At 40.6% G+C, this 23,624-nt stretch overlaps 1 protein-coding gene across 4 annotated transcripts in view; it reads right to left on the bottom strand.

Annotated features, from left to right (window-relative positions):
• Positions 1 to 23,624, bottom strand: part of lrguk (leucine rich repeats and guanylate kinase domain containing) — a 97,126-nt gene that overhangs the window by 19,454 nt on the left and 54,048 nt on the right. For 3 of the 4 annotated variants that reach the window (XM_062981252.1, XM_008110282.3, XM_062981253.1), the window contains 6 exons: positions 22,229 to 22,325; positions 20,504 to 20,617; positions 15,171 to 15,372; positions 13,303 to 13,419; positions 8,765 to 8,910; positions 4,731 to 4,819 (listed from right to left, as the gene is read on the bottom strand). In XM_062981252.1, the coding sequence (XP_062837322.1) occupies positions 4,731 to 4,819; positions 8,765 to 8,910; positions 13,303 to 13,419; positions 15,171 to 15,372; positions 20,504 to 20,617; positions 22,229 to 22,325 (765 nt within the window). Of the gene's footprint in view, positions 1 to 1,200; positions 1,562 to 4,730; positions 4,820 to 8,764; positions 8,911 to 13,302; positions 13,420 to 15,170; positions 15,373 to 20,503; positions 20,618 to 22,228; positions 22,326 to 23,624 lie in introns of those variants that run through there. The other variant, XM_062981254.1, reaches the window with a different exon arrangement.

Below are 23,624 nucleotides of genomic sequence, written 5' to 3'. Positions count from 1 at the left end.
AGGCCTGTCCATTCTTCCATGACTTTAATGGCTTGAGCTGCACTTTAGGTCTGCTAACTTCCCAAATAAATTATGTATGGCACAGATTTCTACATCATCTGGCATACAGTCAGATTGATCTTTGTGGAGCTTCCAGCAATAACCTGTTAAAGCCTTTGCATCCCACAGAACTTTTCAGCATTTATGAGGACCACAGACTTGCTTTCAGAACAGTCCAAGGTGATATCCAAATTTGGGCTGAAAACAAACATCTCAATTAGAATGCCCGAAGAGCTCAGTTCAGATCATGGTTGGAGTAGTTAATCTCTCTACTATTGCTGTTAAGTGCATTCAGTCTGATTCAGATTTATGATGTTTTCAGAATAGGGTTTTGTTCTTCCCTAGGACTGAGAGAGTGTGGCTTCCACAAATGGGTTTCCATGATTGACTGGTCTCCCAGAGTCCTAGTACAACATTCAGAATGCTACATTATGCTAGTGACCATAACCTATGGTTTTCCTGGCAGGATTTATTCAGAGGGCTGAGAGAGTGTGACTTGCCAAAGCCACTCTATGGTTTTCCATGACTGAGCAGGGATTTGAACCCTGGTCTCCCAGAATCCTAGTCCTACATTCAAACTGCCACAATATACTGGCTAGTTATGCGCTTGACTCAACATTTCTTATGTACAATCAACCCTCCATATATGCAGAGCTTAGGGGTACAAGAGCCTCATAGAGGTGGAAAACTTCAAATTAAAAAAATGCAGTTGTTTATCTGAGAAAATACTTCTCTAGGAGTCTTTAAATTCTCCAGCACAACTCTATAGCCAATTTCTGCCGGTATTCTCCCTTGGAATTTTTTGACCTTCCGATGAGAATCTATGATCATTGTTGGGCAGACGTTGACCACAGAGCTGCACTTGAGGACCTAGAAATCCTTAGAGAAACTTTTAATGAAACCTGTGAATAATCAAACCTGCAAAAGTCAAGCCCACAAATTTGGAGGGATGGCTGTGTTATCTATGTAAAATGCAAGGTTCTGTATGCCCATCAGATCAATGGAGCTGTTACTGATGAAGCAAATGGCAGATGCTGTGCAGATTTGAAACCAATAGCGCGATTCAGGAGGAAACTAGTTGACTTTAAAATAAAATGTATATTAGCTCTCTGTCTGCACCTTGAGGCAGATCAGCCTTTTTAAAAATGAAGCACTCTTCAGTAGATGTGCAAAGCATTTTATTACCAAGTTCTCTCTCTTCCCCGTTTCCTCTGAGGTCCAAGGTATGCACAACCGATCCGAGTGTGCATCTCTTTACCCCATTAGCACCCTCGCTAAGTGAGTGACTTCAGGTTAGCTCTATAAAGATGGCACCCTCAGGAAAGAGAAAGTCAACCCTTTGTCTAGCGATGAGCTCTCCATAAAAAGCCATTTTCTGTCTCCTGGCAACAGAGTGATTGAGCAGAGAATCGCGAATCGAGCTGAGGTGGCATCGCTGAACCCAGGGAGCAAAGAAACGCTTTCTGTGAAAGAGGCCATTCTGTTCTAAATTAAAGCAGGTGGTTTTTTGTCAAGAGCAAAGCTGGGCAAAAGGAGGAGGAGAGAAGAAAAAAAGACAGAAATCTATTGAAGCTTTTCTATGATTAGTTTTCAGACAGCCAGCTTTCTCCTTTGAACCAAACATTCACAAAGTGTGAATGCTGAAATCAGCCATGTCTCGGGACATACTTTTGAAGGGCAGGCTATGGCACCAGGGAGATCATCATTTAGTGCCTACTGAAATCACTAATTTGGCACCAAAATTGCCAAGAAATAAAGAAGAAGAGTGACTTTTTGAGTTCTGTGAGGCCAACCATTTGTTCATTGCAAACACATTATTCAGGAAGCCATAGGGATTACTATAAGTGGATGTCACCTCATGGTCAATAAAGAAATGAAAAATTTTACAAATCTAAGGGAGACTTGGAAGCATTGCCCTCCCTGGAAGAATTCTTCCCCCTTCATGACACATTCTTTAGTCCCCCCGATTGCTAGCACTGCAGAGAGTGAAAGGCTGGAACTTGTTCGACCCTAGGACTCTTATATTTGATATTTGAACTCTGTTGGAAAATTTGCCTTTCCCTTTGGATGCCTGAACCCCTATTTCTAAATGCTCAACTCAGGTTTTATGTTACTGCAATGCTAGAAAATTGGAGGCTGGAGGACAATTTCACAGGGGAGCAAAGGCTCTTATTTGGCAAAGCCCTGCCTGCCTTTTGTGTCTCCCTGTGGCTCCACTTCTTTCATATACAGTACTAGCTGTGCCCGGCCACGTGTTGCTGTGGCAAAGTGGTGGTGGTATTGGTTAAAAATTGTTGTGTAATTTTTATTTGACTTTACTTGCATTTTTTTAATTAATTTTATTGTAAGTTATATTTTTATTTATTATATTTTATTATTTTCTTGTATTATTTTTAGTTATTTTCTGTTATTATAGTATTTTATTGTATTAATTTTTTAGTGTTTTTTATTATTTTTTATTGGGTTGCTAGGAGACCAAGTTGGAGGAGCTTAGCCTTCTAACTGGCAGCAATTGGATAAAAGCAATTATTCCTCTCTCTCTAATTAGGACTTTATTTTTCTTTTCTTTTTGTTGTATCAACCTAGAGGCGTGGATGATGGGTTGTGTTGTCAATTTTCGAGGTTGGGGGGCCTGTAGTTTTGTTGTTTTGTGGGTCGCCGTGATGCCATCACTCTTTTATATATATAGATAGATAGTTGTGTAGACGCCATAGTCTTCCAGATGTTCTGGATTTGGCTCCAGAGGTCTGATCGTTGGCCAGAGAAGCTGAGGCTTCTGGGAACTGAAGTCTAAAACACTTGGAGGACTAGAGTTTGGGAATCAGCAGTGAAATGAATGATCAATGAATGATAAATACTGAGGAGCTCATCTTTAGTCTTCCCAGTAATGTAAGATTTAGATGGATGACAACATTTCTTTTTCTGTGCAGAGAATTGTTATTAACTCCTAAGTAGGGATGTAAACCTACCGGTATGTTATGCTTCCACATAAGAATTCTTTCATTTCAAGAAGATTGGGCTTACAATAATTTTAGGGTTTGTTTTAAATTGTAGAACTTCTTGCGAAAAAAATGTGTTTGCAAAACAAAGTGTATTGAGGCAAAATGCTACTGGGTTGTTGTGAGCTTCCCGGGCTGTGTGGCCATGTTCAAGAAGCATTCTCTCCTGATGTTTCACCCACATCTACAGCAGGCATCCTCAGAGGTTATGAGGTCGCACCTCACATGGAACATGGCCACACAACTCAGAAAACTCACAGCAACCCAGTGATTCCGGCCATGAAAGCCTTCGACTACACAAAATACTACTGTTGTTGCATGAAAACACTGGCAGAAATCCAGTGTTCAGAGGCTATGAGATATATGTTTACAATGACACGACATGTCTGGTGTGCTACAAACCTAGACTCCCTGTATCTCTTACGGAAGTAGTCTAGAATAATAATAATAATAACTAATAATAAGGGTTGTTGTATGTCTTTCGGGCTGTGTGGCCATGTTCCAGAAGTATTCTCTCCTGATGTTTCGCCCACATCTATGGCAGGCATCCTCAGAGGTTGTGAGGTATGGAAAACTAAGTAAGGAAAGGAAAGAATATATATCTGTGTATAGTCCAAGGTGTGGCAAGAGTTCTTTGTCACTGGGAGCCAGCATTAATGTTTCAGTTAATCACCCTAATTGGCATTGGAAATATTTTGTCCCTTGCCTGGGGGCATCCTTTGTTCAGTCAAGTCCTTATTGTGTTGGTTCCCATCTACTGTTTTGATTTTGGAGTTTTGTAATACTGGTAGCCAGACTATACAGAGAAGCCATTGACTACACATGAGAAGCCACTGAAATCCACAAGCATGTGGACAACTTCAACAGAAAGGAAGAAACCATGAAAATGAACAAAATCTGGCTACCAGTATTACAAAACTCCAAAATCAAAACAGTCCCAGTGACAAAGAACTCTTGCCACACCTTGGACTATACACAGATATATATTCTTTCCTTTCCTTACTTAATTTATCCATACCTCACAACCTCTGAGGATGCCTGCCATAGATGTGGGCGAAACGTCAGGAGAGAATACTTCTGGAACATGGCCACACAGCCCGAAAGACATACAACAACCCTGTGATCCCGGCCATGAAAGCCTTTGACAACACAAATAATAATAAGTTTATTTATATCCCGCCTCCATCTCCCCCGAAGGGGACTCGGGGCGGCTCACAACAAAATCGGATACTAAACAATGATAAAATAAAATATGAAACATCAAAGAACAATAATAAAAACCAGTAATAATATATACACAGCAGCCAAAAAAAAACACAACACGGTATTAAAACATCGAATTAAAAACAATGAGGTTGCAATAGCGGATAAGCAAGGTGCACATTATGAGTTACACATTTTAAATAGATAAAGTGCAATAGATTCATTTAAGATCACATCGGGTAGGGAGGAGCCCTGAATTAATATCAAGTAATCAGGAAAAGAGTGACTAGTACAAAAGGTCGAGGAGTATAATTGTAATTATGATGGGGATGGGGTGAAAGTCATGGCAAATCTCTTTTTGTGTCATGGCTGCCATGTCCTTTAGAAGAGAAGCACACAACCTCTGTGATCTGTTTGCTTAGGTCTTTGGGACAAAATTATGATCTTGTTCTCTTCTGCTGATGGCAGCTTCTTCATCCCTTGTCTTACCTTTCAAACAGCTGGGAGTAGGAGCTGACCGCTTTCCCCATCAGGCCCTGTCTGGCTGTCCGTTGCCGCCTCAGCAGAGAAGCTTCTTCCTGAATAAGAAGTACAAAGACATCGTCAGAACAAAATTTCCCCAAATTTGGAGGAATTGGGAAATGGCAAAGACACCTCGCTCTGAAACAGTAGAGAAAGGAAACCAGATTCCAGGTGGGAAGTTCCCCAAGTTCCTCCCTGAATCTCCCAGTCAAGACAATCAGTAGTTATGCTGGCTGGAGGACTCTGGGAACTCCAAAATAATGTTAACTTTCCAAGTTCTGGATCCCACCTGATTCAATGTGCAAGAATCCAAGATATTAGGGTGAAGGCTAACCTTAGAAAGCTTGTCACACAAGGGTTCTTTGGTCATTTATTTTGCACAGGTGAGACACTGCATGTGCCCTCTGCTCTTCTGCATAAGTGTGAAAGTTTCACCTGCTAATTTTCAAATAAAGTGATCGACAGAAAGCAATTTGATGGATATTTTGAATGTGGGGAGGCTGCAGAAGAAATGGTCAGCCACTGTTGGTGCTGAAGACCAGCACTGGCCTTGGTGGTCTGTATCCAGATATATGCCCTGAAAAATAATTTGGGCCTTTTAAAAAACAATGCTTCTCAAGAAAATTAAAAGTGGCTGTAAAAAAACAGCCACGTGAGCCACTGTGGCCAATGAGCCACTCCTTCCACACCCTTGAGTTAAAGAAATGGTTTCTGGGTCTTTGTCTTCCTATTGCTCCTTCCTCCATCCTCACCTCCCTCCACTGTAAGGAAAGCCTCTTGCTAACTGGTGGGTAGCGGATGGGTTTCCAGCTTCTCTTCTCCATTAGGAGCTGTTAGCTCCAGACCGTGGAAAACAAGGGATTAGCGAATTCTATGATGGTGTTTCCCCCAGAGCTGCCAGACCGGCTCAGCTGAAGTTCAGCATTATGAGATCAGCGTTCTAGAAGGCCAACCCACCCCTCCTGGCTCCACAAGCCTTCCGAGAGAGTTCTTCTCCAGCTTCTGGGAATGGTCATCCCGAGTATGTAATGCATAGGGAAATAAGACATTGTCTTATACCAGGCATGGGCCAACTTTGGCCTTCCTCCAGGTGTTTTCGACTTCAACTCCAACAATTCCTAATAGCCTAATTGTGGGAGATCAAGTCCAAAACACCTGGAGGGCTGAAGTTTGCCCAATAGCAAAACAACAAGTTGTCAACATACAGTAGAGTCTCACTTATCCAAGCTAAACGGGCCGGCAGAAGCTTGGATAAGCGAATATCTTGGATAATAAGGAGGGATTAAGGAAAAGCCTATTAAACATCAAATTAGGTTATGATTTTACAAATTAAGCACCAAAACATCATGTTACACAACAAATTGGACAGAAAAAGTAGTTCAATACGCAGTAATGCTATGTAGTAATTACTGTATTTACGAATTTAGCACCAAAATATCACGATATATTGAAAACATTGAAGACAAAAATAGCTTGGAATATCCAGAGGCTTGGATAAACGAGGTTTGGATAAGTGAGACTCTACTGTATTATACACAATAGTGTAATACAAAGAGAGGCCTTTTGGATTTGGATTTTTCAGTTAAATACAGTTTCTCCCACTGGTCTAATGACAGATTAGACTTCAGCTGCTTTTTGAAATAAACCCTTTCCTGCCTAAGAAATCACACATCAGCTGTATTCTGTAGCATCTTGTATGTGGTATTTATGACTTGCTTTTATTGTCTGATTGATTTGTTTTATTGTTTTGTTTTTATATTGTTCTGCTCGGGCTTGGCCCCATGTAAGCCGCCCAGAGTCCCTTCGGGGAGACGGGGCGGGGTATAAGAATAAAATAATAATAATAATAATAATAATAATAATAATAATAATAATAATTATTATTATTATTATTATTATTATTATTATTATTATTATTATTATTATTATTATAGCAAGCCTGGGCCATAAATACTTTCATTTTTGAGATTATGTTGCTCTCTTCTGAATGCCGACTGTATCTGTAAAACTATTCCTCATTAGAGACTCGTAAATAATAACATGCATGCAACCCTGTCTGTTGAAATATGCATAATTACTTTATTGTCATTTTGTGTTATTGGGTGCCGCTGGCGTATCTATTATGTTGTCTGTTATCACTTATTTAGGAATTTATTGAGTCCAATAACACTCGTGAAGAATCCTTTCGGAGTTCCCCGAAACAAAGATTTACAAACCTGGGGAACTTTGTTGACACTTTCCCATTATCACAGAGACTTTTCAAAAGACTCATTTCTTTTTCATTGTTTATCAACCAATTAATAGACAATAAGGAAGAGTGAAGATATAACTCTGACAGTTTGAACTATCTCCACAAGGAGTATACAAATTATCAATGGGACTTATATTCAAAATACTACATGTACGAGTGAATACAAAAACTCTGACCATATGAATAATCTCTGCTAGAAAAAAAACTGCATTATTGGGTATTGTACCATTATATATCTTTGTTCAGCTACTCATTTCTTGATTAAATTGACTCATATGTTTAAGTACATACGACGCTTCTGACCAAGTGCTGTATTACACTATTGTGTATAAGAGTTGACAACTTGTTGTTTTGCTATTTGGTATTTGTTATAGAGATCTGTGTTTCTTGGATGAAGTTTGCCCAAGCCTGCCTTACACTCTTTGTCCATCCAGCCCAGTAGGGCCAACTTGCTAGCCTTTCAAGGGATTATAAGTATCATCTAGTTGGAAGGGGGCTCATGGGCCACTGAGTCCAACCCCTCCTCAATGCAGGATCTTCAGCTAAAGCAGTGGTTCTCAACCTGGGGTCCCCAGATATTTTTGGCCTACAACTCCCAGAAATTCCAGTCAGTTTAACCAGCTGTTAGGATTTCTGGGAGTTGAAGGCCAAAAACATCTGGGGACCCCAGGTTGAGAACACTGAGCTAAAGCTTCCCCAGCAAGTAGCTCTCCAGCCTCTTTTTGAAGACATCCAACCTACTGGAGACACTTTAGCTTTCCCCATCACCTATACTTTATCCTAACTGGAGATGTGAATGGACATTTAAAGCACATGTTAAGTATGGGCAGTGTTGGTGGAGAAGAGGGGATTCTGGGAGTTGTTGTTCAAAAAAGGAACTGCCACATGCTTTGTGCTGTACCATTCAGCTGTGGCCTTTCCCCTAAAGTAATACAAATAGGCTGTATCCAGGGCATGTACCACCAATGCCTGGATCCAATCTCTCAAGGAACTGTTTTAAATGTGCAAAGGTACTCCTGGGCATTAAAGAAACCTGGGCTTCTAGGTTCAACACTAAGCCCAAGGTACACCCAGACATCCAAAACATATCTCCATCAATTATGCGAGCCTTTATTTGTGTATATGCTCCTATATTCACTTACACAGCTATGTTTGTATGCTGGATGATGTTTCGTGATGAGGCATCAGTGAAAACCCACAGCACTCTCAAGGTTGTTCCGATGGGAGGACAATACAAAGGGTGGGCTGGAGATGTTATGATTGATAGGTCAATGGGGCCCACACAAGAGGTGCTGAAGTTGCCTTTCACATGCAAATGGAGTGAACACCCATGCATTATTTGAGTTGTGCTACTTATAAATATATGGTGCAGTTAATATCCATTAGATCCAACAATGTCCTGTGGTATAGTGTTCCTTTGTTGTTCTAACTGAAGTTTCGATCTCTTAAATTGGGCTACCAAGATATCTACATATTTGGGCTCTTTTAGTAATAATCTACCAAATTGTAGAGCAATTCACTAAATTTTTTACTTCTTCCCTTCAGTGATTGCTAAGGAAAGCCGCATTGCTTTATACCAGGCATGGGCAAACTTAGGAATTGTGGGAGTTGACGTCCAAAACATCTGGAGGGCCAAAGTTTGCCCATGCCTGCTTTATACTGACTTAAGATGCATACAATTGGCCCCTTTTAAGGAAACATGGGCTTTAGATATAAGGAATCATTGAAAGCCTTCCCTTCCCTTACTTACCACTGGCGTCTTCTGTGCTGAAAGCTTTGCTGATATGATGGCAGCATAATTTTTGGCAGAAGAGTCCAAAAATTCATGGGGAGGTGGCGACGACGATAACCCATACATTCCTCTGATATCGAGGGCATTGCGTGCCATCTCTGGACCTTTTTAAAAAAGAGCACTCTTACCCAAGATGGTAATGTGTTTCCTGTCTTTACTTACTTTCAAAAAAGTAACCCGTTCAGTTTTTGGCCCCTTGAGGCAATCCATTCTACTATTGAATGGCTTTTCTTTATTAAGAACTGGGACTGCTCCTATGATCTCTCTTTTTCTTCCCTTATCCATAGAAGAGGGTTAGAGCTCACTATTTAGAAAACAATATCTATTCCTTTCCAACGTGCTTTCTGTTTTGTCATTATTCCAAACCTGGATGCCTCACATAGATGCATTGGAAGCAGGTTAGCACAACACACTCAGGCAATCTCCACAATTTAGTATGCAATGCTATCCTTTATCTGCCCAAAAGAAAACTCTAGTTATTTCCATTGGGCTGATACCTGGGCAGAATTAAGTATAGGATTGTAAATCTCATTGCAGGGAGCTTTGAAATGGGTGAACAGAAACTCTCTGAAGCTTTAGGTGCTCTTACTGCTGATTACAGGGAAAACCAGCTGATTCCTAATCCATCTAAAACACAGACATGTGCTTTTCATCTTAAGAACAGATGGGCATCTCGAGCTATGAGGATCACTTGTGAAGGAATCCCAATGGAGCACTGCAGCACACCCAAATACCTGGGAGTTACTCTGGACCATACTCTGACTTACAAGAAGCACTGTTTGACTATTGATCAAAAAGTGGGTGCTAGAAATAATATCATACGAAAGCTGACTGGCGCAACCTGGGGATCACAACCAGACACAGTGAAGACATCTGCCCTTGCGCTTTGCTACTCTGCTGTTGAATACACATGCCCAGTGTGGAATACATCTCACCATGTTAAAACAGTGGATGTGGCTCTTAATGAGACATGCTGCATTATCACAGGATGTCTACGCCCAACACCACTGGAGAAATTACACTGCTCAACAGTCAGAACTGAAAGGATCAAGGCATTGAATCTCTGGCCCATCCTCTGTTTGGATATCAGCCAGCATGCCAATGACTTAAACCAAGAAACAGCTACCTAAGATCTACAGAGATACTCACAGGAACACCTCAGCAAGTGGCAGGTAAAAACCCAGAACCTCAATCAGTGGCTGAGACCAGATGAGAAATTCTCTCCTGGGCACACAGAAGACTAGGTGATTTGTAAGGCGGTGAACAGGTTGTGCTCTGGCACCATAAGATGCAGAGCCAACCTTAATAAATGGGGCTACAATAATAAATGGAGTACACAATAAATGGAGTCCACAACATGTGAGTGTGGAGAAGAGCAAACCACAGACCACTTACTACAATACGGCCTGAGCCTGCCACATGCACAGTGGACGACCTTCTTACAGTGACACCAGAGGCACTCCAAGTAGGCAGCGTCTGGTCAAAAGAATTTAGCATAATGCCAAGTTTTCAACTTTGTGGGTTTTTTATACATTACTAGCTGTGCCAGGCCACGCGTTTCTGTGGCAAAGTTTGGTGGTATGGGAAATAAACTATTGAGGAATTGGTGGTAGTTAAGGTAAAGGGTAAAGCTTTTCCCCTGACATTAAGTCCATTATAAATGGGTTATATAGCTGTGTGGAAGAGCCTTGAGTCTACACTGCCATATAATCCAGTGCAAATTAGATAATCTGTGGAAGAGGCCTAAGTCTGCCTGTCCCCTGGGCTGAGTTGGTTGCTAGGAGACCAAGTGGGCAGAGATTAGTCCTCTAACTGGCAGCAATTGGATAAAAACAATTATTCCTTTACCTCTAATTAGGACTTTATTTTTCTTTTCTTTTTGTTGTATCAACCTAGAGGCATGGATGATGGATTGTGTTGTCAAATTTCAAGGTTGTGGGGCCTGTAGTTTTGTTGTTTTGTTGGTCGCTGTGATGCCATCACTCATTTATATATATAGATAGCTATATTCTCAATTCACTTCTGACACAATAAATAAATAACCCCATCATCACAGTAAGGCTACCTGAGATCCCTTAATTTTAGTAAAATGCAACTGTTCAAGCCTTAGGTTTCCAGGACTTTTGGCAGAATAGAAGACACACAGTCACTATGAAAACCTGCAAAAGTTCCATTAAAATGAAAAGAAACTATGCACATTCCTTTCAGCAGGGCTACTGCACAAGTGAATGGTATTTCTAAACATCATTTTGATTCCTCCCCATCACCAGAATGACAATGACTTGGATAGTGTTGACCACAGGCCACAATTATGCCATTTTATGCTGTCTTGATCTCTGCTTCCATCCCTCCCAGTGTCCCTGCTCTGTCCATTAAGAAAAACTCTTGGAGGTTCATTAAAAAAGGAGACGGAGAGAAAGGTTTTAATAGCTTCCCATAATATCAAACAACCAGCCTTCCTTATTACAACCTCATTGCAAATGTTCGAATCAAGTACCAACCCCGAGGCAAGTTTTGTTAGATAAAAATAATAATAATTTCGCATCATCCATAAAGGAAAGAGGATCTCTCTTTCCCAAAACAAGATCATTACACTTATTTGTAACACCTACAAATGAAGCTCTAAATGAATTTAATGAAGCACAATCAATTTTAAAGTTACTTTTATGGAGAGCAAAATTGCCTCGACTCAGCAGTCTTAATGAAGTTGCTGCGACTGGCGAGGAAATGCAAATTGATGGGACAGCAAGACATTACAGGCCATTAACAGGCCCTTGAAGGAAGATCAGATGGTTTATGGCAGAGCTCATGATGATGAGGCAAAGGCTCTTTCCTCCTATTCCTATTTGCCCCCCACAATGATGTCATTAAAAAGAAAAGTTTGGATTTTGTGAACTTTTGGCACATTTGCCCTAAGGCCTCCTGAAAAAAGAACTTCTGCTGAATCTCCTTTATTGTCCAACTGTAAATACCCAGAAAAGAAATTTCACCTAAACTTCCTGACTGGAACTGGAATAGACTGCCTTAGAGGATGGGGGACTCTCCTGCTTGGGAGGCTTTTAAACAGAGGTTTGATGATCATCTCTCAGGAGTGCTTTAGCTGTGGATTCCTGTGTGGCAGAGGGTAGACTAGACAGCCCTTGGAGTTCCCTCCATCTCCATGACTCTTCTTGGCCACTACGAAACCAGTTATACCATTATCGAAAGCATGGAACAATGCCTGAGAACTTTACCCAATAATGAAAAAAAGATCATACTTGCACCCCTTCCTATTTGCTTGATCCTTCATCTGAAGGGACCATGGGCCAGAAATTAGTAGACTTTTGCATATATAGCTTTGCCTATGCTTATATTAGCTTCATATAGACAATAAGCTCTTTGTATGAGCCAAAGTAACAAAGGACCTGTGTCCTCCCTTTCTCTTGAGCTGGTACCTTTCTCCAGAAAGTACCAAGGCCAAATGCTAGCTTGAGATCATCAAGTGAGATCATAGACATCACTTGTGCCAAAGAATCATAGAATCATAGGATAGTAGAGTTGGAAGAGACCTCATGGGCCATCCAGTCCAACCCCCTGCTAAGAAGCAGGAAATCGCATTCAAAGCACCCCCGACAGATGGCCATCCAGCCTCTGCTTAAAAGCCTCCAAGGAAGGAGCCTCCACCACGGCCCCGGGGAGAGAGTTCCACTGTCGAACAGCTCTCACAGTGAGGAAGTTCTTCCTGATTTTCAGGTGGAATCTCCTTTCCTGTAGTTTGAAGCCATTGTTCCGTGTCCTGGTCTGCAGGGCAGCAGCAAACAAGCTTGCTCCCTCCTCCCTAGGACTTCCCTTCACGTAAGAGGTGTGGAGGTGAAGAAGACCCTCAGTAATTGGTCAAGTTTAGATAAGCTGAGATATATATATACTTTGTTTACGACAAACCTTTTGGGGTGTACGGCTGTCCTGCCTTCTCATAGCTATGTGAAAATAAACTTTGCTTTTGTACTCTCACGAAACTGGATTCTCTGTCTCAGAACTCCTTTTTGAGATAGATTGTCTTACACATCTACTGCAGTGGTTCTCAACCAGTGGGTCCCCAGATGTTTTGGCCTTCAACTCCCAGAAATCCTAACAGCTTGTCAACTGGCTGGGATTTCTGGGAGTTGTAGGCCAAAACACCTGGGAATTCACAGATTGAGAACCACTGCATTATATCTTCTCCTTGGCTTCTACAAGCTCTCCTGTCCACCTTCTTCTTCCTCCTCAACCACCTCCATAGGGGAATTTCCACACAGGTAAGACACAAACAAGATTTTGTCAAATGTCAGCCCCATGGGGTAAAAATTCCCTGGTATAAAGCCAAAACACTGTCAAGTTTAGAATATGAGGAAAGGAGAGTGCAAAGCCTTAGAGGAGGAGGCTATTGTTGGTGACATGCTTCTCATTTCTTGCAAGCCAATAGGGCTGCTGATTGCACTTACTCATAGTTAGCAGCTCTGCCAGATCATACTTAATACCTGAAAGGAAAGAGCTGTCTGATCCAGGATCCATGAGCCTAGAGTCAGAAGGTTGTGACTGTCCCAGGAACTCTTCAATGAGGTTACACAGCTTGATGAAGGCTTCTTCATAATCATCTGTGCATTGAGGGGTGCATGTTTGGAGAGGATGAAAAGATTTGGACATTATTAAGAGCAGTAGTGAAGATCAGCAGTAAAGACCAGTCTCTTTGGGTGGGCCTATTCAGATTGTTTTTAAATTATAGTTTTTAAATGGTTTACTGATGAATTTTAATATGTTTGAGTGTAGGACTGGGCTAGTGGTTTCAAATGGGCACTCAGCCAAGGAAACCCTTTGGATGACTTAAGTAAATCAGATTCTTTAAGTGGAAGAGGAGGGCAAAGGCAATTCCCATCTGAACAAATCCTGCTAAGAAAAAAATTGCTCTAGTCTTACTATTCATCTCAGTGGTGGGAATAACACAGCTGTCCACAAGCAGCTGGATTACAATTCTTGGAAGTTCTCCGCATGGAGACATTGCTGGGAGTTGCAGTTCAACTGCCCTTGAGACCTTCACAATTTCCACCCTTGATTTATCTGCTGCCCATTTGCCTTCCAAAGAACCCAAGGTGGGATGCATGGATCCCTTTAAATGTATTCTTAAAACAAGCCAAATTAGGTTGAGGCTGGCTCAAAGCCTCTCATTGAGCTTGATGGCTAAAAGCAGGGCTTGAATCAGGTCCATCCAATGTTAGTCTGAAAGCACTGACTACAACAACTCACTGCACAAAGAGGTCTTGAGATACAAAATTTGCTGCTGGCTTCCCTCTTTAAATATCTTTTAGGAAGACCAGAGCTTGGAAAAGTGACCATTAGGCCTATATCTCTCAAAATTACAATTTTACCAGCTAAAGGATTCTAGAAGTTGTGGACTGAGAAGGAATGTGCCAATGCTCTATATCAGGGGTCCCCAAACTTTTTTAACAGGGGGCCAGTTCACAATCCTTCGGACAGTTGGAGGGCCAGACTATAGTTGGCCACCGAGCAATAAATAATAATAATAATAATAATAATAATAATAATAATAATAATAATAGCAATAATAAAAAAGAGGGTTGGAAGAGACCCTTTGGGCCATTGAGTCCAATCCCCCTCTACCTTTGTGTACCGAAAGCACAAGCAAAGCACCCCTAATAGATGGCCACCCAGCCTCAATGTTAATAATAATAATAATAATAATAATAATAATAATAATAATAATAATAATAATAATAATGGTTGTAAGAGAAGAAGAGACCCCTTGGGTCATTTAGCCCAAACCCCTTATGCCCTTGTGCCGTGGGGGCCGGATAAATGGCTTTGATGGGCCGCATCCGGCCCCCGGGCCTTAGTTTGGGGACCCCTGCTCTATATGGACAATGGAATTATTATTCCATTGTCCATATCAGAGCATTGGCATATTCCTTTTCAGACCACAACTTCTAGAATAACCATTTCATTGTCCATATCAGAGAATTGGCAAACTCCTAACCAGGTCCTGATGCCTGAGGAATGGGTTGCTTGGCTGTGGTTCTTCACATGGTTATTTGTACCATCACAAAGTGTCAGCCACACAAATAAGAACCTCCCTTCAAAAATTTGACTTCTTCTTTATGTGTGTGATTCTGGACACTTTGAGAAAACAAGTGAGCTGGGGTTGAACATCTCATGACCCTTGTGGACACTTTCTCCACCTCACTTGGGTGAAGGTGCATGTCCCAACAGCTCACTTCAACCCAATTAGTTAGGACAACCAACTGTTTAGCCATTTTGGCTGTTTACTTTAAGGGAAGATTGTGTGGTCAGCATTCAAGAACAGGAGACCAAGTTTCTGAAAGGTCTGACTAACCTATGCTGAAGACTGCATCAAAGAAGCCTGGACAGTCCTGGTTCAGTTTGATGTACATGTCCACCCTATTGACCGCTTCCTCGATCTCCGGCCGGCTGAAGAGCCCTTTCCTTCGCAGGTGGCTGGTATATTTCTCTTTGTCCAGTGGGATCAATAGGATGTAGCGTGGTTCAAAGTAGGAATTCTTCAAGCTTCTCACACCCTTTGAGAGAGAAGGTGCCAAGGTGGCTTTTGTTCACACGTTTTGTGAATCCAGGCTAACGTTGTTTAATCATGAACAAAAATTTACATCGACGCAAAAAAAAGGTGCTAAATGTTGCTTAACCAGTGATGTCAAGTTTGGGTCTTCTAAACTTTGTTGCTAACCAGATTCAAAAGACCTTTTTTCTGAATAATTTCTGTATGAAATTTGACTCCTGAACAATGATAAAGAATTAAAGACTGGTCTGCCAACGTTATTTTTTAATAAATATGTCAATTTATCCATATTCATTATTTCCAACACCTTGTTTAACCAACAATCTATCTCAGGGGTTTCTTTCTTCAGACTGAAAAAACAAACTAACTGGGACTTGATAAAAAATTATTTGAGAGAAGAGCAAATGAAGATGTTAATTTAAACAGAAGGTTGGTTAAACATGGACCGAGAGTAAGAAGATGCTGACACTAATGAGACAAGAAACAAGAAAAAGTAATCCAAAATTTTTTCAAAGTAACTATGTATGAGATGGAAGTCATTGTATATACCTTTTTTGTTGGATCCTGATTTTGCTCATTTTGGTGTTTTTTTTTGGGGGGGGGGGGGGGTTGGTTTAGTTTTTGTTTTTGTTTTGTTTTTTCTTTTCTTTTTGTGTCCTCTTTATCCATACATATATGTATAAATGTATCAGTCTTGTTTTTATTTCTATTTTACTCTTCTATTTATTTACTTATCTTTCTTTTGGACCTTCACTCTTCTTTACTATAAGTATAATTGTTCTCACACTTTCACTGTTCTGTCTATCTGCAATTTCCAATAAAAATTTATTAAAAAAAAGAATTAAAGACTGGGGCAATATAGATTAAACTCAAATTACCATATTTACTCAAGCTAATGCTCACCTTTTTTTTTTTTTGGCTAAATGACCTTAACAAAATCATGTTAGTGCTGAGTCAAAGCAAAAGGGGAAGCTGCTTCAGGAGCTGCACCTGGAGCTCCTCGTTGAGGGACATCATCTCTAATTAAATGGCCAGGGCTGAATGTTATGCCATCCTGGGATTTGCAAGTTTGGTGAGGCATCAGCACTCTTTGGCAGAGAATTCCAAGGAGACAGCAACTGTAATGCACACATTTTTGGCCAACTTACATTCAGCAGAAAATCCTTTTTTTTGGTTTCAGGGTTTTGAAATGTGAGGTGTGTGTTAGATTCAATGGCACATCGAGTCAATATGAGTAAGTATGTGGACAGCAGCATTTGTAAAAATATTGTGTATTGTTGTGCACTGACACTTAGGATGTATCTCATATTAGATACACCTGCTCTTTGTTCATAAACACTGGTTCAGATCACTGATTCTCAACTGCTGGCATTCTCCGTTCCTATGATGGCTTTTAAATTTATGATGGGTCTGCAACTTCTGGGAGTGAAATCTGAAATGTATGGAGGACCAGAGACCCATTGGTTTAGATCAGGGGTCCTCAAACTTTTTAAGCCGAGGGCCGGTCCACAATCCTTCAGACTGTTGAGGGGCTGGATTATCGTTTGGAAAAAAAAATACAAACAAATTCCGATGCACACTGCATATGTCTTATTTTTAGTGCAAAAACAACAAGAACAAGAACAATGAAAGAACAATACAATATTTAAAAATAAAAAACAATTTCAACCAACATACATTTATCAGGATTTCAATGGGAAGTGTGGTCCTGCTTCTGGCCAATGAGATAGTCAAGTTAATTAGGGTTGTTGTTGTTGTTGTTGTTGTTGTTGTGTGCCTTCAAGACTTTGGGTGAGCCTAAGTCTAAATTTTTTTATTTATTATTTACTGCATTTATTTACTACATTTGTATCACACCCTTCTCACCCCAAAGGGGACTCAGAGTGGCTTACAAATTATATGTACATACAATATATTATATTTTTAATATAAGATTATATGGGTTATATAGCTGTGTGGAAGGGCCTTGAGTCTACACTGCCATATAATCCAGTTAATATCTGATAATCTGTATTTTATAGACAGTGTGAAAGAGGCCTAAGTGAGGCCTAACTCTGCCTGTTCCCTGGGCTGAGTGGGTTGCTAGGAGACCAAGTGGGCGGAGCTTAGCCTTCTAACTGGCAGAAATTGGACAAAAACAATTATTCCTCTCCCTCTAATTAGGACTTTATTTTCCTTTTCTTTTTGTTGTATCAACCTAGAGGCGTGGATGATGGGTTGCATTGTTAATTTTAGAGGTTGTGGGATGTTTAGTTTTGTTGTTTTGGTGGTCACCAGGATTCTATCACTCTTTTATATATATAGATTATCAATATTATATGTATATACAATATATTATATTATAAAACTGAGGGCAGGGGCCAGGTAAATGACCTCGGAGGGCCGCATCCGGCCCCCGGGCCTTAGTTTGGGGACCCCTGGTTTAGAGCATCCTGAGGCACAAGCCACATGACTGAAGCAACCCATCTTCAGCTGATGCTTTGCACCATCCATGGGCTTAGAAGGTTGAAAGGACATTTGCAGGGAGGTCATGGAGCCATTCCACTCAATTATCTTTTCCTCAACATTCTTTGTATTGCAAAATACTAGCCCAAGCTTGTAGAGACCTCTTTTCTTTCGATGCTTGCTCCCTCTCCCCCTCTACCTCTCTATATATATCTCAACATGATATCCTTTCAAATATTTAAACCTGGCTATCATGTCCCCACGTAACCTTCTCTTCTCTGGGCTAAACATAGACAGCACCCTGAGCCAATCCTCAAAGGGATTCATGGCTTCCTGTTCCCGTTAATCATGTTCAGGTTGTTCTTCTCCAAATGATTTCCAGTTTGTCAATATTCTTCTTGAATTGTAGTGTCCAAAAGTGGACACCAGATTCCCAGGGAGATCAGATCAAACCTCCCCTACCTGAAATGTTATCTTATTTAGATAGTTACTTGTTCTGCTATTAGAGGAATGGCAGGTTTATTTATTTATTTATTTATTTATTTATTTATTTATTTACAGTATTTATATTCCGCCCTTCTCACCCCGAAGGGGACTCAGGGCGGATCACATTACACACATAAGGCAAACATTCAATGCCTTTAACATAGAACAAAGACAAGACAAACACAGGCTCTGAGCTGGCCTCGAACTCATGACCTCTTGGTCAGAGTGATTTGTTGCAGCTGGCTGGCTGCTCACCAGCTGCGCCACAGCCCGGTTTAGGCAGTACTGAGCTTCCTGTATCCATGTAGTATTTCCTATGTTGCTAGTACAGTGTTCCAGGGTTTTGATAGCCTTAAAGGAGTTCTCCAAGGTGCTGAACAAACTAGGAGAGTTCCTTTAAAACCAGGCATAGATTTGCTGCCCCACTGAAATGGGAGCCACTATCCAGTACTGCTGCATGCTTCTACTGTATTTGAAAATACTTTCCAAGATTTCCTTTTGTTTGGAGATAGATTATAATAAATTATGATCAATATTAGATGGATCTATACATGCAGACCCTGTAACTTGAAAAAAAATCCTAGGTGTTTGTGGCCTTCCCTCTCTCCCTCTTCTTTCTTTAAACATGGATAAGCCATGGATCCTTGGAGCGCATCTACCTGAAATATTTTTCTAGTTAGTTAGCAAATTTGTATGTCTATTGAGAATATATATGTGGATGCAGACAATAAACTCGTCAAGCATATAATTTAAACGTTGCCTTCTCACTTGCATTGTAGTGAAAATAGTCTCAGAGAGATATGTAAGAGATTTAGTACATTTCCCTCCAAAGCTCTGCGAGAGAAGACTGCCTCTTAACTCAGCCAATCTCATTCCTTCCCCCAAAAAGGGCCAAGACATAGGAAACCCCCCTAATCTTAACTGGACTCACTCCCAGTATTGGAGCCAAGCCAGGCAAAATATTTTGTAGCGCAGTGACTACAAGCTTGGAATATAGTAGGTGTGGGAAAGAATCTGCAATACCAATGATATTTAATACGTTTTTAATGTTTGTATATTTGTAGATTTTAAATTGTATTGAAATACTTTTAATGTAATGTGCTTTGAGTCTCCTTGTGGAGAGAAAAAGCGGTGTAGAAATAAACAAAATAATAATAATAATAATAATAATAATAATAAGGAAACAGACGAAACCATTGATCATATCCTCAGCTGCTGTAAGAAAATTGCACAGACAGACTACAAACAGAGGCACAACTATGTGGCCCAAATGATTCATTGGAACTTATGCCTCAAGTACCACCTCCAGCAAAGAACTGGTGGGATCACAAACCTGCAAAAGTCTTGGAAAATGAACACGCAAAGATACTGCGGGACTTCCGAATCCAGACTGACAAAGTTCTGGAACACAACACACCAGACATCACAGTTGTGGAAAAGAACAAGGTTTGGATCATTGATGTCGCCATCCCAGGTGACAGTCGCATTGATGAAAAACAACAGGAAAAACTCAGCCGCTATCAGGACCTCAAGATTGAACTTCAAAGACTCTGGCAGAAACCAGTGCAGGTGGTCCCAGTGGTGATGGGCACACTGGGTGCCATGCCAAAAGATCTCAGCCGGCATTTGGAAACAATAGACATTGACAAAATTACGATCTGCCAACTGCAAAAGGCCACCCTACTGGGATCTGCATGCATCATCCGAAAATACATCACACAGTCCTAGACACTTGGGAAGTGTTCGACTTGTGATTTTGTGAAACAAAATCCAGCATAACTATCTTGTTTGCTGTGTCATACAACGTCGTTGTGTCAATAATAATAATAATAATAATAATAATAATAATAATAATAATCGGCACATCTTTCAATTGCACTTTATAGAAAGTGACTGGGGTAGGCCCATATTTGAAGGAAGGGACCCTAACGCAAGACCTTTTCACACTGCACTATGATTTTACTTCAACTGCATCTAATGGTAATTTGATTGTAGGGGATTCTGGGAATTGTCGTCATGAGCCTAGCTCTGGTATAAACCTCCATGAGGCCATGCCATACAAAGGGAAGCTTGCAGGCATCCATATTCTCGGGACTCAGTGTTTATTGTTGCAACGCTTCTTCTTTCTCCATGTCTCTGTTCTGTTTTTGGCCAAAATGTCACTAGTGTCAGCAGACATTCCTATACTCAGGGAACATCCTCACCTCTATTTCCATATGAACGCAAGTTGCAAATCCTTCCCGAGCAATGGATTCAATGGTGTCTCGACCCAGTCCATAGTAGAAACCGCTATATTTAAAAGTAGCAATAAACTGCCCCTGGAATGAAAGAAAAGAGTGACAAGGGGGGGGGGGGGAAGATCCACTTGTACTTGGTTGGAGCTGCACTCCAACTGATCTTTATATCCATGGATATAAATCTGCGAATATTTCATTCCTGCAAGTCAGAATAGATCATTCTATCATTCTTCTCCTATGAATCACCAAAACCTGCAGTTTTTAAAGACGGAGACATATTTTACATACCTAAAAAGGCACATGGGAGGTTTGGGGTATAGAAAATGATATTTTCTTTGTTGAAATTCTTTGTAGGTCTAGCTATGGAACAGAGACAGCTTTGGTCACCTTGGTGGATGACCTACGCAGAGAGCTAGATGGGGGAGTGTGTCTCTGTTGGGTTCTCCTGGGTCTCTTTTCAAACTGCTAGGTTGGCAGGAGCTGGAGCTAACAGCTGGAACTCACTCCACTCCTCGGATTTGAACCTAGGACCTTTCGGTCTGCAAATTCAGCAGCTCAGCGCTTTAACACACTGAGCCACCGGAGGCTCCATAAATAAAGATAATAAATAAATAATAAATATAGAAATATTATTTTCAGAATAGGTGACTACTTTTTGCACAGAACTGTGATTTTTCAGTTCAGAAAACTTTTTTTTCCGAACAAAATATATGCTTGCTACCCCAAAGTTTCATTTTCAGCAGAAATCTGCCATTTTCTACCTAATGTTGGCTTTTGTCCAAAATGAGACCTGTGTTTTTGCCCTCAAGCAGAATGCTGAACTTTGGAAATTTTAATTCACCTAGGATTTTCTTCATTACAGTTTTGCAACACATGAAAACCCTGATTTTGACAATACAGTAAAGTCTCACTTATCCAAGCCTCGCTTATCCAAGCCTCTGGATTATCCAAGCCATTTTTGTAGTCAATGTTTTCAATATATCATGATACCTTGGTGCTAAATTTGTAAATACAGTAATTACAACATAACATTACTGCGTATTGAACTACTTTTTCTGTCAAATTTGTTGTATAACATGATGTTTTGGTGCTTAATTTGTAAAATCATAACCTAATTTGATGTTCAATAGGCTTTTCCTTAATCCCTCCTTATTATCCAAGATATTCACTTATCCAAGCTTCTGCCGGCCCGTTTAGCTTGGATAAGTGAGACTCTACTGTATTTCAAATGTTATTTAAGGCTCTTTTTTTTCTCTATTAAAATTCAAAAGAACAATGTTAAAGCCTAGATTTATTATCTAAGCTTACAACTGTGCATAACAAAGAATGAGAAGCAAAGTACTTTAAATTTTTGTTGAAGCCATTAAAAAATAACTAGGCAGATTAAGAATTATCTGGCATTTTTTTGGGATTTTATCACCCATGCAAACTATATGAACTATATGAGCCCATATATATTTTCTCTAGTTTCTGAAACCCTAAATCCTAAAGGGAGCTCTGATGGTTCCCTTAGTCCAGGCATGGGCAAACTTTGGCCCTCCAGGTGTTTTGGACTTCAACTCCCACAATTCCTAACAGCCTACCGGCTGTTAGGAATTGTGGGAGTTGAAGTCCAAAACACCTGGAGGGCCAAAGTTTGCCCATGCCTGCCTTAGTCCCATTCTGATGAAAGGCATTTGACTCACTCCTTACCGTATTCACCATTTTGTCAAACTCCTCCTGGGATATAAAATAATAATCCAATTTATTTTCCTCTCCAAAATAGGCACCCCTTGTAGTATGGCAGGGACTGAGAAAAAAAGGAGTGAAGAAACAGAAGACGGCATTTTAAAAAGAAGCTATGCAGATTCAATAGCCAATCCTTCGCATTCTTTGTGACAGAATTCAATTGATTCAATGTATGGCTCAGGCTGGGAACAATACACATATAGACACAGTTTGGAATTAAAAGATTATGAATGGGATTTGGGACAGAAAGGGTTTTCCTTCATCTCTTTTAAAATAGCAGAGCATGAAGTTATCCAATGAAAGTGAACAGCAGCAAATCCAGAACAGATGTTTAAAAATATCACTTTGTAAAACACACTAAATAGTCCATACGATCATAGAAATTTAAGAGTTGAAAGAGAGTTCACGGGGCATCCAGTCCAACTCCATTTTGCCAGACAGGAAGACACAACCAAAGCCCTCCCAATAGATGGCCAGTTAGCCTCTGTTTAAAAATCTCCAGGGAAGAGACTCCACTACATTCATTTATTTTATTCAAACTCCAAGAAAAGAGATTACATTTAAACCTTTGGAAGAACTTCCTAATGGTAAGAGCTGTTTCACAGCAAAATGCAGGCAGTCCCCAAGTTATGAGCAAGATAGACTCTGGGTTGCTGTGATTTTTCCAGGCTGTCTTGCCATGTTCCAGAAGCATTCCCTCCTGACGTTTCGCCCACATCTATGGCAGGCATCCTCAGAGGTTGTGAGGTCTGTTGGAAATTAGGCAAGTGGAATGATGTCCAGGGTGGGAGAAAGAACTCTTGTCTATTTGAGGCAAGTGTGAATGTTGCAATTGGCCACCTTGATTAGCAGTGAATGGCCTTGTAGCTTCAGAGCCTGGCTGCTTCCTGCCTGGAACCAAGATAGGTTCTGTAGTTTTGTTCTTAAGTTGAATTTGTTTGTAAGTCAGAATAGGTACAGTTTAAAGTGTGGTGCAGGCTGGTAAACAGCTGCTGCAATAAATCACTCTGACCATGAGTCATGAGTCATGAGTTCGAGGCCAGCCCATGGCGGGGTGAGCACCCATCAATTAAAAATAAAATATAGCCCCTGCTCGTTGCTGACCTAGCAACCCGAAAGATAGTTGCATCTATCAAGTAGGAAATAAGGTACCACTTATAAAAAGTGGGGAGGCAAGTTTAACTAATTTACGACCTGGAATGAGGAAGTGCCATCAGAGTGAATGATGAAGCAGCTGCTCCCCCCCTGTGGCCAGAATCGAACATCCCCTCAGGAGAAGGTTAAATTGCCTCTGCGTCTGTCTGTCTGTTGTCTCTGTCTCGATGTGTTTATGGGCATTGAATGTTTGCCCTATATGTAT

Source organism: Anolis carolinensis, chromosome 5, assembly GCF_035594765.1.
Source record: "Anolis carolinensis isolate JA03-04 chromosome 5, rAnoCar3.1.pri, whole genome shotgun sequence".
Taxonomy (NCBI): Eukaryota; Metazoa; Chordata; class Lepidosauria; order Squamata; family Dactyloidae; genus Anolis; species Anolis carolinensis.
The sequence above is the reverse complement of the archived record's forward strand: the minus strand, read 5'-3'. Positions and strand labels throughout refer to the sequence as shown.